Source organism: Notolepis coatsorum (genome assembly GCF_963971535.1).
Source record: "Notolepis coatsorum genome assembly, chromosome: 3".
Taxonomy (NCBI): domain Eukaryota; kingdom Metazoa; phylum Chordata; class Actinopteri; order Aulopiformes; family Paralepididae; genus Notolepis; species Notolepis coatsorum.
In genome coordinates this window covers 180,671,397-180,689,725 of record NC_140167.1, presented here as the reverse complement: position 1 = coordinate 180,689,725, position 18,329 = coordinate 180,671,397, and the positions used below count along the sequence as shown (strand labels likewise).

The window sequence follows — 18,329 nt, the reverse complement described above, 5'->3', positions numbered from 1 at the left end:
TTGGGGAACCGGCTTCCGTAACGGCTCCCACACCACCTCAGGACAAAGGAACGCCGCCATCGGCCTATCAAGCCGTGGCACGCTTTCTTTAATGCCGTCTACCAAACCCGCCACCTGCGTGACTTGCACGTAGGCGGGAGTAAGGCCCATGATGTGGGAGACCACCTGGCCCTGACGGACATAGGCCGCCATTGAGGGGAAAAATGGGTAGACAACGCCCACCCCTCTCACTGGGCGACGTTGCCATAGATGACCTATGAGATCATCAGGGACAGGAACAGGCAGTGGCGGCGGCGGCAGTCGCAAACGCAGCGGCACGCCGTTTGCGACTGCCGCCGCCGCCATGAGCTCGGGAAACAAAGCACGCAGTTCCCCCTGCATACTTTCCTCCTCCGAGCCCGCATCCCTCACATACAGCAGACTACTGGTCAAGGAGCCACATTCTGATGTGGCTGATAGCAGGGCATCCCGCCGCCGAGTCGGAGGTTCTAACCCAACATCAAACTATGGAACTCTTTGCAGAACGATGAAAAGAGTTCCAATAATATATTTCACTTCAAAAGGTTGTGCAAAGAAAAGATACATAGACAGTATAGCACAGTTTAGTATAATATTGCAGTTTAGCGTGTCAGGATGACGTAGCATAGAGTTGTAGTGTAGGCCAGTATGAGTATAGTAATATAGTATATAGCAGCGTAACATAGAATAATAATATATTAAAATATTGTATAATACTGTACCAATATGGTGTAGAATAAATAGTATGATTTAGTTATATTATAATAAAATAGAAATTAGATAGTATATAGAAGTATAATACATTATATAAGTGTGTGTGTGTGGGTGTGTGTGTGTGTAAATGAATTAACCTAAATATGTAGTTTGACTGATAGATAGACAAAATGTGTTTATTTATGTTGATTTAATTTGGTTGTGTTGATGTTAAATTTTTATTTATTTTTTGCAAAATGGGTATATTCTGTTTGGTTTTACACAATATGTCTATCGGTGTGTTGTACGTGTGTAGGGGCAGGTATATATAAGATTTTTTCTTCTTCCTGTTCCTTTCGGCCATGGTATTTTTTGTGAATTATGTGAATATGTACTGTTGGACTGTGGTGATTCCATGTACGAATAAATAAATGATGATGATGATGATGATGTAGTCCTCTGTCTCCATCGGGCATGTAGAGACCGACGCATCCTCATCTGGCTCCAGCAACTCACCAAAATCAGGCCGTTCGCGTCTGCAAGCCACCATCTTGCGACGGGAGCGAGCTGACGCAAAAAGTTTGCGTCTCAAATCCCCTGCAACCAAAGGAGCCGGCCGCCCAACAGCGGACGACTCCCCGGAAGCAGAGGAACCAGAGCCGGAACCAGGCCATCGCACAGGAGACGGCACTGGTGTACCAGCTCCTTGGAGAGGCAAACTACCCATCGGACACCTACCGGGCGTGGCTGCCGACCATGAGAGAGGCCTCAACCCCGCTCCAAGACGCACGACAGAGGCGGCAATGGAGAACCGCTGGTGAAGAGTGGCGTTGCGAGCGCGACCCTCCGAAGTAGACATTATGACTTAGCTTTTTTCTTTCGAAATATATGAGAGAAGAAAAAAGCAAGAAAAAATGTAAACACGTCTCAACTTTCTTCAGCTAACAACCTCGTCAAGTGTGGGATCTACCGAAGGCACTTCCTTGTGGTGAAAGTGAAGAAGAGGCGAGTAGGTGACCACACACCTGCTTATGAAGGTAAGCGGATAGGGGTGTGGCCAGACAAATGTTGGGATGTAAAGGTACATTGTGGAATTTTTTATTCAGTGCTCGTGCACGAAGTGAAGTGCGTGCAGAATGACGCTGAGCGGCAGCCATAATGAAATAGAACACAGTGTAAAGTATTTAGGTATATAGTTATATTAGTTATAGATCAGTCTGTCTCATGTCTAAACACAGTGTAAAGTATTTAGGTATATAGTTACTGTATATTAGTTATAGATCAGTCTAACTCATGTCTAAACACAGTGTAAAGTATTTAGGTATATAGTTATATTAGTTATAGATCAGTCTGTCTCATGTCTAAACACAGTGTAAAGTATTTAGGTATATAGTTACTATTAGTTATAGATCAAGACTCATTTTGACAATCTAGGATTGGCAATTTTACATTTACATTTAGTCATTTAGCTGACACTTTTTTTTTTTTTTTTAACTAAAAATTTTATTGAGACAAACAACACAACATATACAATAACTTCAACAACACTATTAAACAGACATAAATAATAGAGAAAAAATGTAATGTCCAAAAGACGAAAAATAAAAATACTGACTTAAAAAAACATAAAACAATTGTAAAACATTAAGTGTGTGACATGGGTTCAGAGACCCTCTTTGAACCTCTTTCCTCCTTTACCCTTCGCCCTCTTGTGATGTATTTGGTTCTTCCTCTGTGATGTCGTTTTCGTTCCCCTTGTAATACTCCCACTTTCCCCATCTTTCTCCAAATTTCTCTTCCTGTAACCTCAGCATGTGTGTTATCCTCTCCATATCCTGTATCTCTTCCACTATTCCTACCCATTGTGCTATTGTCGGTGGGTCTTCTTTGTACCACAATCTTGTTATTGCTTTTCTGGCCGCTATCAACATTATCTTTATTAAATATTTGTCCCCCCCTTGTATTCCCTCGTGTGTCAGGTCTCCTAAGTAAAGCACCAGTCCTGTTTGTGGTAACCCGTATCCTAATATTCTGATCATTGCCTCCCCTATCTCCTCCCAATACCCCTTCAGCTTCTGACATCCCCAGAATATGTGCGTGTGATTTGCCCCCTCCTTCCCACACATCCTCCAGCATGCTCTTTGTGTTGGTGCATATTTTCCCTTCAGCTCTGGGGTTATAAAGAATCTGATTATGTTTTTCCATCCAAACTCTTTCCATATCCTCGATCCTGTTGTTGAATGTTGCATCTCGCATATGTTCCCCCATTCCTTCCCTGTTATTTCTATCTCTAGTTCTCTCTCCCATTTCTCCCTTATGTAATCGGTCGTGTGTCCCTTGCTGTTCATTATAGCTCGGTATATTGCTGATATTACTCTTCCTTGCCCCCCTTCGTATGCCCATACTATCATCTTGATTATTCCATTCTGTTCTTCGTCTTTGGCCCCCCTTATTTCTTTGTTGTAGTAGTCTCTAACCTGTAGATATCTGAAGTGGTCCCGGTTTTCTAGTCCAAATTTCGCATATCAATATCCCTTCTAGTTCCATCACTATCATATAAAAATGGTCTCATCTAAATCCCTCTCACTCTCTGGGGGTGCATAAACATTCACTAACGTAATCATTTGACCCTCCATTTTTCCCTTCACCAGAACAAACCTTCCCTCCTTGTCTCTTACTTCCTTGATCAATTCAAATTTGACTGTGTTTTTGATTAACGTGATTACTCCTCTCCTCAGGTTCCGTTTAAAGGAACTATAGTATGCATTTTCATATCCAAATCTCTTCAGTTTCTCATGATCCTGTGCTACCAAATGTGTCTCCTGCAGAAAAATCACTTCCATCTCACTTTTTTTACACTTCAACATCACTTTGCCCCTCTTTATCGTATTATTCATTCCATTAACGTTTAACGACATCATTTTTATACCTTTAACCATTGTCATCTTTCTTCTTCTTTCGTCTGTCAGTCCCCCCCATGTCACATTCATTCCCCCCTCCGGTTGTAGCCTCCGCTCTCTTCACCGAATACATATAATGATTAACATAAATAAAAAACATAAACTTTACATAAAGTGCTCCCAAGGCGTTCGGGGGGTCCCTGTGTCCCCCCCTGTCCCCTGCTGGTGGGTGAGGAGTAATTGCTCTCCTAGTGAGAGGCCTCCTCCTGACGGCTTAGGGGTTTGAAACCTTTACCCCCAACCGCTCGTCATATTTGTCCAGCTTTCTTACTGTTTTTATTGCTGTCGAGCTCCTGGTCAAAAGCGCTCTGTCCTTCATTCTGATCAAAGACCCCCATTTCCTAGGTCCCTCTCAATGTGGCTCATATGTTCCAATGTCCCTCCTTCCTCCCAAACCTGTGTGTGGTGTCTTCTGTGTACCCCTTTTTACTTTATTTTCCTCCTCTCTATTTTCTATGTGATGTCCATTTATCCCCTTAATCCCTTCCAACTGTGTTACTCGCAGCGTGTGTCTATGTATTTGTTTCAATCTGTTCTGTGTTCCGTCTATCATACCTAATTATATTTCCATTTATTTCCTCCATCAGCATGTGTATTATGTGTCCATGTATACGTTATGTTCGTTCCTATATCCTGCCTCTACCTGGGAATGTGTGTTTATGTATATGTTATTTCAGTTTCTATATTTTGTCTCTATTTGGATAGTTTTTTCAATCTCTTGTGCGTGTACTCATCCGTTCGTCTCCTCCCGCCTCCTCTCCTCTCCTTCTCCGTCTCTGGCCTCCTCGTCCGTCTCCTTAATCTCAAATCTCAGAAAGTTAATAATCACCGCTGTTACGAAGGATCAGATTAAACCGAATATATATATTTATTACTTGAGATATATTGTATAATATTTGTATATCGTCTGATGTCCCTTGTATATTCTTTGTACATATACACGGAATATCCCTTTACCTAGTACAGACCATAATATTTCGTTCTCCTATTGGACAGCGGTCCCTTAGGCGCCACTGCCATACCCCCAATGTCTAGTTCAAAGTCACCGCCAAAGACATGCCTGGACATGACCGGCTCTGCGCAAGAATACGAGACAGAAATGAGGCTGGTACTAGATTGTTCACCTAACGTATAAATACGGCGCAGGTGAATACAGAAGTATGTTACCCAATAAGTTGAAGCCTCACACCACGATACAACGTGCTGTGAAGTGGGCCCGTTTTGCCCCAAATTAGAGCCTTGAGACCGCGTGCGAATTGATAGCTGAAGTGTCAGAGTTTGACGCTGTATCGTCGAGTTCGACCTATTCTATTATTTCAGTAATAGTCTATTTATGTATAGTGTATCGTGCGGCTACCGTTCTACAGTGACCAGCATTACCAACGCTTCCTCGTACCAGCTAGTGTGCTTATCCAGGCTGGGCGGCTTAACCTGGTGCCGTCATCCGAGGAGCCCTAGACGAGGACCGTGTGGATATGTACACTGGATAACCTACACCGACGACTACAGAGCCCTTTTCGGCTGGATTATATTTGCTTTGGTCCTGTAGCTGATGGAGCGGAGAATCGTCTACACCCACAATTGTGTGGGATTTACCCTGTGAGGAGCAACGTCGAGCCCGCCTCTAGGACGCCTGAGGCTGGCTAGCTTTCTTCCATGCGGAGCTGCATACCGGAGAATAGCTGTTGTTCGTCTGCGGATCAAGAGATTATTGCACTGTCTCCTGTACCTGGAGTCTCCTTATTCTTCGTTGACCCAGACTTTCGTTACCGACAAATCCTCTCCCCTGCTGGCCTACAACCGGAGGGACCCTACTAGTATCTCCCGCTGCCCTACTAGTGTACCATAGATATAATTCCTACGATACAGGTGGTATTCATTATCTCCTGCGTAATATTCTAATGGACTTACGCTCTTGACCTATTCATGCACATTCTTCGCCTTACAAGCGCGACTCTAAGTAAAGTAATGTAATATAATATTATTGCTGCTAATAAATATTCTTCTAAACGAGTACTTGTGTGAAACCGTGTTATTGTGGACATGTTCATCTCATATACCTGTGTACTGTATGGCCAGTAGTAATGTACATAAGACAGTAGTGGTTTAATGATACCATACTTATTCAATACAGTCAGGGAATTGTACCCCTCAGTTACAATTGGTCCTTCGAGCCGGAGGGTAACTAGCGTAATATTAATATAATATTAATATTGACATGGCCAATGATGAACACTCCACAAACGGTTCTCCTAAAATAGATCGCCCGCAGCGCAGACGGCAGCCACCTCATTACCTAGAGGACTACGCTGCCAGTCTACTACCTAGCTTTCTACAGACGTTAAATGCGGAAAAAGCGGATAGTAAAAGTATGCCAAACCCTACCGACCAGGCGACCCCGCCAGTAGAGACCCTAGTGGGTTCTAACGTAACTGACCAAGCTCACGGGGGGGACCAGGAGGGACCTGACATGACTTTACCCCCCGCCAACGTAAACGAGGTAGTCCCCGGAGAGCTCCAGGATAAAGAAAGCCCTCCAGGGACGGAACCCGACCCACCACCAGAAGAGACGCGCACCCAGGAGATTGACCTCATCGGTACGCGACAGGAGAGCGGATCTCCAACGAGTACTACCAGAAGCCGATCACCTCCACCAGTGTCTTCCCCCAGCGAGGCGGACAAGATGCTGGCGCAGGCCTTTATCGCCACCCTGGCAGCCTCAACCGAACGCGATCGACTCCAAGCACAGATGCTTAGCGAGCGCGAACATTCTTCCATGGAACAAGAACGCTTCCACGCGAAACTCCAAGCGCAAGCCCTTAGTGAACGCGAACACTTTGGGATCGAGCGAGAGCGCTTCCAGGCGCAGCAACGGAGTAACGAAGACCGCATACGCCTAGAGACTAGACGCCTCCAGACGGAGGAGAATATGGAAAGAGACCGCGCCGAAGCCCAGCGCGCCGCCGCCGATGCACAGCGCGGAGCCGCCAATGCACAGCGCGACGCAGCCCAAGCCCAACGCGAAGCAGAGCGCGACCTCGCTCACATCAAGCGCGAAGCCGAGCGCGACCGATTACAAGCGCAGATAATGGAGCAACTGATTGCCAGGGTAACCCCCCCTCCCTCCGCACGGAGCTCCAGGGCCTCGTCAAGACAAGGGTCTAGGGCACCCTCCCCTACCCGATCAAGCGACCCTGAGCCCGGCCAACAGAGAGAGCCTATACCCCTCTCCGAACCCCTTCCCCGACCGGTCCATGCGAGACCCAGCAACAGGGAAGAACCGGCCTATGCCGCGGAGAGACTAAATAGACGATTACAGGATCTAGACGACCTGGCAGAGGAAGAAGAAGAGGGAGAGGAGGAAGGTCAAGCCCAACAGCAGCATCGTACTCCACAGGACCAGGAGGTCCAGTACAGCCCAGACTCTACCCCCGCGGCTCTGCGCTACAGACCCCCGACTCAATTCACGGGTGAGCTTGACGCACGACCAGCCCCGAGGAACAGCACCTGGGTACACGGGCCTTGGTACCCGACAGGTACCAGCCCACCACGACACGTAAGAGGAGACTCGCCTAGGAGGCCTCTCCTCCAACGCTCACCAATGTGTCAGCCATCCATGGCATCGTACCTTGGCACACCGACGTTCCCGGACTTCACACACGAGAACAGAGCACAGTACACAGAACTACGAATGTGCTTAGAGACAATGATGTCCGATGTACCAGATGAACCGTACAAGTATGCTATCCTACTCAAGCACCTGAAGGTGCCCAGAGCGCACAATATAGCGCTGGCATATTCCACCTCTACTACCCCATACACCGCGGCTCTAGCAGCCCTCGACCAATGTTATGGACGCATATGGGACTACGTAATACAAGAGATAAGGAATATTGACCGTCTACCCCCAGCCACAGACAATCGCTCATTAGATGACCTCTCTATCAAGGTACAATCCCTGGTAGGGATGCTGGGGGCACAAAGGGAAAAGGGTATGCACGAACTGTACGCGAACTCTAATGTTGAGAGGATATTAGAGAAGCTTCCGCCCGCCCGACAAGAGCGCTTCAGGCGGCAAAGAGACCACCGTGATCCTAACGGTCCCGAGCCATCCCTCCTAGACCTAGCCGACTTCCTGGCGAGAGAAGTCAACAGCCTACGATTGGATACGTTCGTGAGGAGCGCGCCAAGCTCCAGAGAGGGACCTAGGAGAGCAAACGATGGCCGCAGGCTGGTGACCGTCATGCACCAAGCCGAATCAGTACCGAGCAACAAGAACCACAGTACCCCCTCGATGAAAGAGAAGTGGAAGATTGTATGCCCGTACTGCGAAAAGGAACACTGGCTGTCACACTGTGACACGTTCAAGAAGATGACCGCCGACGAGGTGAGTCAATGGATAAAGTCCAACCGCCGCTGTTACCGATGTGCGCGCAGTCACATGGCAGCCGAGTGCCGCTTAAAGAAGAGGTGTAGTCGGTGTGACGGAGCCCACTTGGACGTTTTACATGACAGTAACAGAAGAAAGCCTGCACCCCCAAGCAGCACAAAGGCAAGTGTTATGTACATTGACCCCGCCAGCAGCGGGGCCCGGGTGCTCTTGAAGGTGGTCCGCGTAACATTGAGTTACGAAGACAAGGTCATGGACACCTACGCCGTCCTTGACGACGGGTCAGAGAAGACCCTTATCCTCGCGTCCGCTGCGGCCCAGCTGGGGCTGCGGGGGAGCGAAGAAACGATGACGATTCGGACAATAAGAAGAGACCTGAAGACGATCAAGGGCGAGAACGTCTCCTTCACTATCGCAGCAAGCGGGCAGCCAGAGAGACGTATAGAATCACTAACGCTTTCACCAGCCAAGACATAGGCCTGTCGCAGTACACCTACCCCATCGCCAAGCTGATGGATAAATACGTGCACCTGCGTCAACTACCTATACCGCTCATAGACGGTGCCACCCCGACCCTGCTGATAGGATCCGACCATGCACACCTCATCGTCCCGATGGACCGGGTCCACACTGGGCCCAGAGGCTGTCCAGCAGCAGTCGAGACCCGCCTAGGATGGACACTACAAGGCCCCCTCTCCAGGTCTCCCAACCGAACAGCAGCCACTAGCTGCCTCCACTCCAGAGTGACAGAAGAAGACACCACCCTCCTACAGCACGTCGAGAGGCTATGGACACTAGAGACAATGCCCTTTAAGAACGAAAATAAACACATTCGTTCCAAGGAAGACATTTATGCTATAGCCCTCCTCGAGCAGGGGACAAAGAGAGTCAAAGTCAACGGAGTGATGAGATACGCAACTCCACTCCTGAGGCGAGAGGGTATGCCTACCTTCCACGCCCCAAAAGAAGCGACGGAGCGGTATCTATCGAACACAGAGCGGCGCCTAGCCAGAGACCCCGCTCAAGCTACTGTGTACCGCGCTGAGATTAACAAGCTAATCACAGCGGGACACATAAAGAGAATTGACATTAAAGAGGCCGATCAGACGACCGAATCATGGTACGTGCCGCACCACAAAGTCCACCACAACGGCAAGGATCGGATTGTGTTTAACTGCAGCTACCAGATCGGATCACAAAATCTGAATAAAGAGCTCTTGCCCGGCCCAACACTCGGCCCCTCTCTACTGGGCGTGTTGCTACGTTTCCGCCAGAACAAGGTGGCCATCAGCGGCGACATCAAAGGGATGTTCCTGCAGGTGCGACTAGTGGAAGAGGACAAGCCCCTGCTGCGGTTCTTATGGAGAGAGAGGATCGGGGATGAGCAACCATCCATCTATCAATGGGAAGTCCTCCCTTTCGGAACCACATGCAGCCCATGCTGTGCTACGTTTGCACTGCAAAAACACGTCGCAGAGGACCCAGCAGCTGATGAAGAGGTCCGACAAAGTGTAGGAAATAGTTTCTACGTGGACAACTGTCTGCAAAGCGTCTCGACGCCAGAAGAAGCCGAGGCCCTCCTACTCAAGCTCCGCGCCTCCCTGATCAAAGGCGGCTTTGATCTCTGGCAGTGGGCCAGCAGCGACCCTCAAGTATTGCGCAGCCTCTCCCCAGAGGACAAGGCAGCAAGCAGCGAGACCTGGATGGCGACCATCCCAGGAGAAGCCCAAGAAATGACATTAGGACTAGTCTGGCGCTTCAAAACAGACTCGCTCCATTATAAACACACACCCCTGACCAAGGAGCAGGGAAGGTCGACTTCACTACCGACCACAAGACGGAGTGTATACAGAACACTCGCCAGACAATATGACCCGTTGGGATGTATTCTACCTTACACCACCAGGGCAAAGATGATTGTGCGAGCGCTATGGGACAAGGACCAGGGCTGGGACGATCCCATACCCGAACACCTTGCCTCCACATGGAGAGAGTGGGAGACAGAACTCAGCTCGCTCCCAGGTGTCAACATACGCCGCAGCTACTTCCCACCCACAGTGAGGCCGGAGACGTGTCAGATAGACCTGCACGTCTTCAGCGACGCCTCCGAAGTAGTCTACGGTTCGGTGGCCTACCTGCGGGCCCGAGAGGAGGGAGGAGAAATACATACTGCCTTCATCCTGGCTCGCTCAAGAATAGCCCCCCGCAAGCAACAATCTATCCCGCATCTAGAGCTCTGCGCAGCCCTAGCAGGAGCGCAACTCGCCACGTTAATCCAACGTGAACTCACCATCCCGGTGCAAAGAACAATCCTGTGGTCATGACCGTACTCACATGGATCCAGTCCGATTCGTGTAGATACAAGGTCTTCGTGGGAGTCAGAATCACAGAGATCCAAGAGTTAACAGAAGCAGCATGCTGGAGGTATGTGGACACAAAACAGAACCCAGCAGACGTCATCACACGGGGAATGTCCCTGGATGACCTCACCCGTCACAATCTCTATAGTGACGGTCCCGAGTTCCTCAAGCTCCCGGAAGAAGAGTGGCCTACACCCACCCCACGGGAGGCGAGTGAAGAGGAGGCAGAGAAGAAGAAATCTATGTTCTGTGGGTTGACACACACACTCGTCCCCACAGATCCCAACATAGACGACTGCCCCACCCTTGAGAGTGCGCAGTTAAAGACATTCCTGTGGCACCACCCAGAGGTTCCGTCCACTACTGACATTACTGCAGCTAACTACGAAGAAGCAGCACTCCTTCTGCTACAGCGAGCCCAAAGAGACTCGTTCCCCGACGAGCTAGACTGTCTGCAGGGATCAAAGCCAGTCCCGTCAGACAGCAGACTGCTCTATTTAGCCCCTGAGAGCGACGCCCATAATCTCATCAGAGTGGGTGGTCGTCTGAGGAGAGCCCCAGACTTACCGGATGACGTCAAGTACCCGATAGTCTTAAACAGCCGACACAAGGTCACAGAGCTCATCATAAAGAAATACGACGAGGACGTGCACCACGCCGGGGCAGAGAGAGTCTTCGCGGAGATCAGACGTCGCTATTGGATACTGCAAGGAAGAGAAGCAGTACGACGCTTCCAGCGGACTTGTCTAGACTGTCGCAAATGGCGAGCACAGCCCAGTATACCCAGGATGGCTGACCTACCCCCCTGTCGCCTCCGACTCGGCGACAAGCCCTTTCACTCCACCGGTATGGACTGTTTCGGCCCGCTGTATGTAAAGAGAGGAAGAGGGACGGAGAAGCGGTGGGGTATTGTATTCAAATGCATGACCACCCGAGCGATACACATAGAACTCCTTCCAACCATGAGTACGGACTCATTCCTTATGGCCTTCCGGAGATTCACATCGCGGAAAGGAAAACCGTCTATATTATTGTATGATCACGGGACAAACTTCAAAGTCGGAGAAAGAGAGCTGAGAGAGAGCTTCCAAGCTATGGGCCCAGAACTTAAGACCCATCTCGCTCCCTCTCAGATTGATTTCCAGTTTAATCCCCCGAATGCACCTCACTTCGGTGGAACTTGGGAACGAGAAGTACGTTCAATAAAGACAGCCCTGTACGCCGTGCTTGGGGCCCAGACCGTGGCGGAAGAAGTCCTCACGACAGTCCTCACGGAGATCGAGGGAGTATTGAACTCAAAGCCCCTCGGTTACGTCTCAAGTGATGTAGCAGATGTCGACCCAGTCACCCCCAACACTCTCTTGATGGGGCGGCTGGACCCCGCGCTACCACAGACAGTGTACAGCCATGAAGAAGCGAACGGCCGAAGAATGTGGAGGTACAGTCAAGTATTGGCTGACAAGTTTTGGAACAGTTTCCTCCTCCACTATCTACCGTCTCTACAGACCCGCCAGAAGTGGGTAAAAGAAAGAGACAATTTGACAGAAGGTACAGTCGTCATGATTATCGACCAGTCACTACCCCGAGCTATGTGGCCGGCCGGCCGCGTAAGCAAAGTGATCACTGGTGCCGACGGAAAGGTCAGAGCGGCAGAAGTGCTCGCCCAAGGGCGGACATACACCCGGCCCGTGGCGAGGCTGATAGAGTTGCCAAGGCTCCCCGACTCTCTCGATGACGACCATGACCCCCTGACTTTGTGAACTGCCCTACCCTCACAACGGACATTGAGTAGTGGACAGTGCAGTTAATCTGTCTCTGCTTATCTAATTAGGTGCGGACTAATTAGGAGGCGGCTGTTACGAAGGATCAGATTAAACCGAATATATATATTTATTACTTGAGATATATTGTATAATATTTGTATATCGTCTGATGTCCCTTGTATATTCTTTGTACATATACACGGAATATCCCTTTACCTAGTACAGACCATAATATTTCGTTCTCCTATTGGACAGCGGTCCCTTAGGCGCCACTGCCATACCCCCAATGTCTAGTTCAAAGTCACCGCCAAAGACATGCCTGGACATGACCGGCTCTGCGCAAGAATACGAGACAGAAATGAGGCTGGTACTAGATTGTTCACCTAACGTATAAATACGGCGCAGGTGAATACAGAAGTATGTTACCCAATAAGTTGAAGCCTCACACCACGATACAACGTGCTGTGAAGTGGGCCCGTTTTGCCCCAAATTAGAGCCTTGAGGCCGCGTGCGAATTGATAGCTGAAGTGTCAGAGTTTGACGCTGTATCGTCGAGTTCGACCTATTCTATTATTTCAGTAATAGTCTATTTATGTATAGTGTATCGTGCGGCTACCGTTCTACAGTGACCAGCATTACCAACGCTTCCTCGTACCAGCTAGTGTGCTTATCCAGGCTGGGCGACTTAACCTGGTGCCGTCATCCGAGGAGCCCTAGACGAGGACCGTGTGGATATGTACACTGGATAACCTACACCGACGACTACAGAGCCCTTTTCGGCTGGATTATATTTGCTTTGGTCCTGTAGCTGATGGAGCGGAGAATCGTCTACACCCACAATTGTGTGGGATTTACCCTGTGAGGAGCAACGTCGAGCCCGCCTCTAGGACGCCTGAGGCTGGCTAGCTTTCTTCCATGCGGAGCTGCATACCGGAGAATAGCTGTTGTTCGTCTGCGGATCAAGAGATTATTGCACTGTCTCCTGTACCTGGAGTCTCCTTATTCTTTGTTGACCCAGACTTTCGTTACCGACAAATCCTCTCCCCTGCTGGCCTACAACCGGAGGGACCCTACTAGTATCTCCCGCTGCCCTACTAGTGTACCATAGATATAATGCCTACGATACAGGTGGTATTCATTATCTCCTGCGTAATATTCTAATGGACTTACGCTCTTGACCTATTCATGCACATTCTTCGCCTTACAAGCGCGACTCTAAGTAAAGTAATGTAATATAATATTATTGCTGCTAATAAATATTCTTCTAAACGAGTACTTGTGTGAAACCGTGTTATTGTGGACGTGTTCATCTCATATACCTGTGTACTGTATGGCCAGTAGTAATGTACATAAGACAGTAGTGGTTTAATGATACCATACTTATTCAATACAGTCAGGGAATTGTACCCCTCAGTTACAACCGCCCTCGGAGGTCTGTCCGGTTTCGGTCTCGGAGCCAACGCCCTGTGGGCCCTCTGTATCTCCATTTTTTCCAGTCCCGTCTCCTTCAGTTGTTCCTTGATAAGCTTTTCCACATATTGGATCACCGATTCCCCTTCGACTCCTTCTTTCAATCCCCATATTCTGATGTTATTTCTCCGTGACCTCCCCTCCATGTCCGATATCTTTGTCTCCATCTGTTCTTGTTTTTGAATCGCACACGTTAACACCTCGTGTATCTCTGTGTTCCATTCCTCCGTTTGCGCCGTTCTAGTCTGTACCTCTGTTACGTTTCTGTCCTGTTCTGTTCTGTTTCTCCATTTCTGCCTTGCACTATATAGTATTGTATATTAGTACACTGCACAGTATTGTATTTTGTATGGTAACTACGTCTATTCTGCATCGAACATTGTACATATGTCTAAACTGAACACTGTGACCTCATTTTTTTTACTTCTAATTTTACTATGTTATTTTATTTCATACTTATCTTGTCTTGCACAGTCTCTGGAGCGCAACAGTAAGAAGCATTTTGTATAAAAGTATTCTGTACTTCTGTATGACAACTATTAAAGAAACTTGAAACTTGAACTTGTTCCGCCATCTTCTCATCCACCCTTTTGAGTTCTGTATTCATTTCACCTCTGAAGTCCTCCTGTTCCTTCCTCAATTCCTCCCGTAACTTCCCAATATCATTTCTTATCGTGTCCGAGTTCAGTTTTATGGTCGCCTGCATCGTGTCCGAGTTCAATTTTATGGTCGCCAATATCCCGGCCTGCATGAGCACGGCCCATCCTGGCATTTCCTTGTCCGTCTCAGCCGAGACTCCCCCTTCCTCCGCCTGCTCCTTCTCGGTCTCGCCTCGGGGGTTCTGCTCCATCGAACTCTCCTCTTCCTGTGAGTTCTCCATTTCTCTTTCCTTCATAATTGTTTTCTCCTCCTTCCTTCTCGTTTGCATCTTCATTTTTGATCACTTTTCGTCACTTTTCGGGTCTTTATTTCTCCGTTTTTCACTCTTTTGACCAGGAGCCTCACCGCATGCGTGCTACCCTTCCGCTCTCATACCGGAAGTCGATCGAGAATGTCTAGCTGACACTTTTTCATGTGGCTTTTCTCCTCAGCCTATGTTTTCACTCAACTTGCAATGAGCCTGGTCTACAAGATAAACTACACCACTAAGATACCCATGTACATCGAAATACTTCCTAAAGGTCAGTGAAGTCCACGACCACAACACCAGAGGGAGCTCCACAAATCACGTTCAACCCAGATTCGGCACAAACAAGGGACTAAACACGTTTTGCAATTATGCCACAATAATGTGGATCGCCCTACCCAAAGCCGTAAAGGAATGTGAATCCCTACCCTACTGCAATTCGTAGCGCCTGGCTTTGGTCACATCTAGACAACTGAAGACAATTCTCCCAAGGGGAAATGAAGGCGGGGGTTAACCCTTTCACTACCACACTACAAAAAGGGTTAACCCTTTCACAATGACCCTTCTGTAGTGTGGTAGTGAAATGGTTAAAGGGTTAACAGAGAGCAGGTTCTCTCACCTCTCGTCTCTGCTCGGCCCCACGCACACCCGACCCCCGTGCCGCGGCGAGGGGTTGTTGCAGGAGCGCTGCCGCATCTCGAACCCCGTCCCACAGGTGGTGCTGCACTGTCCCCATGACGACCAGGGAGTCCAGCCTCCGTTCCTATGGCAACAGGAAACAGAAAGCAAACCTCAAGACAAACCAACGCAGGCGTAATTATTGGGCAGAGTTTTGAGTTATGCTTTTTAAAATGAAAAACAGCTCCTTTATATTATCTCTAATCATAGCTCTAATCTGTGATTCTGCAGATGAAGATGCAAATGTTAGCAGGGAGCACACGATTGGACTCGGAAACACATTCCTTCAATTTACTAAGTGCTTTGCTCCTGTGTAGCGCTCCGCATGATTTAATTGCCACTTCCTGCACAAGCGCAATTCAATTTGGAGACCCAGGATTCAATCTGCCGTCGCTGTCTGGCGGCGCATGGAAGGTGTGACGACGCTGTTCTGTTCTCACTCACTCTGATTGGCCAATCCCCCCACAGGTTCTGTTCTCACTCACTCTGATTGGCCAATCCCCCCACACGTTCTGTTCTCACTCACTCTGATTGGCCAATCCCCCCACAGACGCGGGCGGCGCGAGGCCTCGGAAGAGGGCGCCTGGATGTCACCTACATCCTTTAATCAAATTTCACTTGTTCGTGATCCCTCTCTTATCCTGTTAGCATGCAAATTCTACCCTTGGTGAGTATCTCAAAGTGACCAGGACATCTCTGCCGCAGCAGCGGTTCAGACGCACAGCGTGGAACTTGTCTAATCGTGGATTAAGCTCAATGGCAATGTGAATGCCCTACATCGGCTTTGCCGTGTTATCTAGAATTTGATGAGGACAAATGACTGGGTCTGCGTGGATTATGGTGGAACAGAGGGTCTGATCAGGTGTCGTCTTACGGTTTATATGGGTATATGTTCAGGGACGTGTCAGAGGACAAATCCACCTGAAGTCAACATTTTTATTCGTGAACATCTTCTCACCTATAATAAGCCACGTGATCTCATACTCTATGTGAGCATAGATCAGTGTTCCTATACTTTGGACTTGGGATGCACACAGATACCACTTTTTCCCCTGATAGTACAGATTCTGAGCCTTCACCTTTAAGTGTTGGTTGGTACCAAGTGCCGATACAGTAATTGGACAGAATACACTAATTGGTTTCTCCATTCGATATCTATGTGCCAAAACATGCAGAAAAGCTAGCCGCTTCATTTAGATATCTGACATGTTCCAAATAGCTCTTTGCATTGGATTAGTTTAGGGGGAAACAGTCAGACACTGACGCCCTGTTTTAGCCAGTATCAATATGAATTAAAGTTTTTTAACCTTAATGAATGCAAAGCCAGATAATAGCCCCATGCAATTATCTTCTCCTACCTGGAGCAGTTGGAGACTTCAATAGTGGGCCCCTCGCAGTTACTTCCCCCACACCGGGCGGCGGGGCTGTCACATGACCTGGACCGACACAGACAGGAGCTGACGCCATCGGCGCCGTCATCATTGCTGCACGATTGCCACGGCACCCAGGGTCCAAAGCTGCCATTGGTGGTCTGGTTCCGCAGCTGAAAATCAATCATCCAATCAGGACAGAGTAAGCCTGGGGTGTTAAACCCGAGACCCCAAGTTATCTAACCGTTACCAAACATGCACCCTTCCGCTCCCCCGCCCTGCCTCTCTAAGCGCTGGGTCTGTGGACAAATGCCAGAGGGAATTTCTTAAGAAGTTTGCTTTTTAAGTTTAAGAAGGGAAAATACATGATCGAAGCATTAAAGGGTGGAGATACAGATCACTATTTAGAGATTTCTATTCTATTCTACATATACCGGCTACAGGTGTCTATTCTATTGCAGGCTACAGATCTACAACTTTCTATTCTATTTTACAATAGTCATACAACATGTTATATTCTATTCTATTCTATTTATACAGGCTACAGTTCTAGTCTATTCTATTCTATTTATACCAGCTACAGATCTATAATGTTCTATTATATTATATGTATACAGACTGCAGGTCTATTCTATTCTATGTATACAGGGTATAGATCTATCCTATTATATTTTTACCGGCTACAAATCTATAACGTTCTATTCTCTTCTGTTTATACAGGCTACAGATCTATTATATTCTATTTATACAGGCTACAGATCTATTCTATTCTTTTCATACCGGCTTTATACAGGCTACAGATCTAAAGCGTTCTACTGTATTCTAGTGTGAAACAGCCTGAGAGTGATTAGTCGTGGCAGATGCTGGCAACCTTGACACTGGGCAGACTGCTGCAGCAAAGAGCCAGAGCCTAAAGAGAGGCGTGGAGGTGTCAAAGCATGACAGCCGTCTGCGTCCCAGGAGACCCCTAAGGGAGTCGCAGTTGCACAGGTTTTGATTGAAGTGAGAGCAGAGGAGATGACACTGGCATCCATTGCGGCTCTCACCGGGCACACAGTGATATTCTGGCTCCACTGGCTCATGTTGGAGCTGTCCTCCAGGGTGGTGCAGCGGCGCTGCTTCAGGTCCCAGCCGCAGTACGGGTCCCGCGCCTCCAGACATAGCCTGCAGGGGGCGGGAGAGAGGAGGGTGGAGAGACGGAGGTAAACGGAGGGAGAGGAAGATGAGGAGGAAAGAGATGGAGGAGGGGAAAAGAGAAAGAGAAAGAGTTGTATTGTAAAGTGTATAAAAATGCTAATTCTTTGTAATGTTGCATTGTAAAAAAAACTAAACAAAAAAACACATTGAACTGAAAAGCAGATCGTTTAGTCAGAGAGTAAACACCCCCGGCAGCCTTCCAGCACGTCGCGACTTACTTACCGAATCCAAATAAAGCCACTCTCGCCCCCTGACGTGCACATCCCCCTGTGGCTCCCCGGGAAATCGACTGCCTACCTCAGACAGGTAAACAACCCCCCCCCTCCCCCATGGACCACAGCAACCCCCCACATCACTCGACAACTACACAGTCATTAAATATTTGTAAGCTCCCAAGTAAAACAGGAGCTTAACGAGGGCTAATTAAATCCAAAAGCTGTTAACGACGACACTGAGCAGCCAGAGCTGATCTGGACGCCTCAGGAAAAGGGGGATAGAGACATCAACTGAACGACTGCTTTAT

General features: G+C 48.4%; 1 protein-coding gene across 1 annotated transcript in view; it reads right to left on the bottom strand.

The window, feature by feature from the left end:
- Positions 1-18,329, bottom strand: part of LOC311226085 (semaphorin-5B-like) — a gene marked incomplete at both ends in the record, with an annotated part of 108,988 nt that overhangs the window by 45,071 nt on the left and 45,588 nt on the right. The window contains 3 exons of the mRNA XM_084311461.1: positions 15,181-15,324; positions 16,598-16,782; positions 17,656-17,773. Coding sequence (XP_084167587.1) covers positions 15,181-15,324; positions 16,598-16,782; positions 17,656-17,773 — 447 coding nt within the window. The remainder of the gene's footprint in view (positions 1-15,180; positions 15,325-16,597; positions 16,783-17,655; positions 17,774-18,329) is intronic.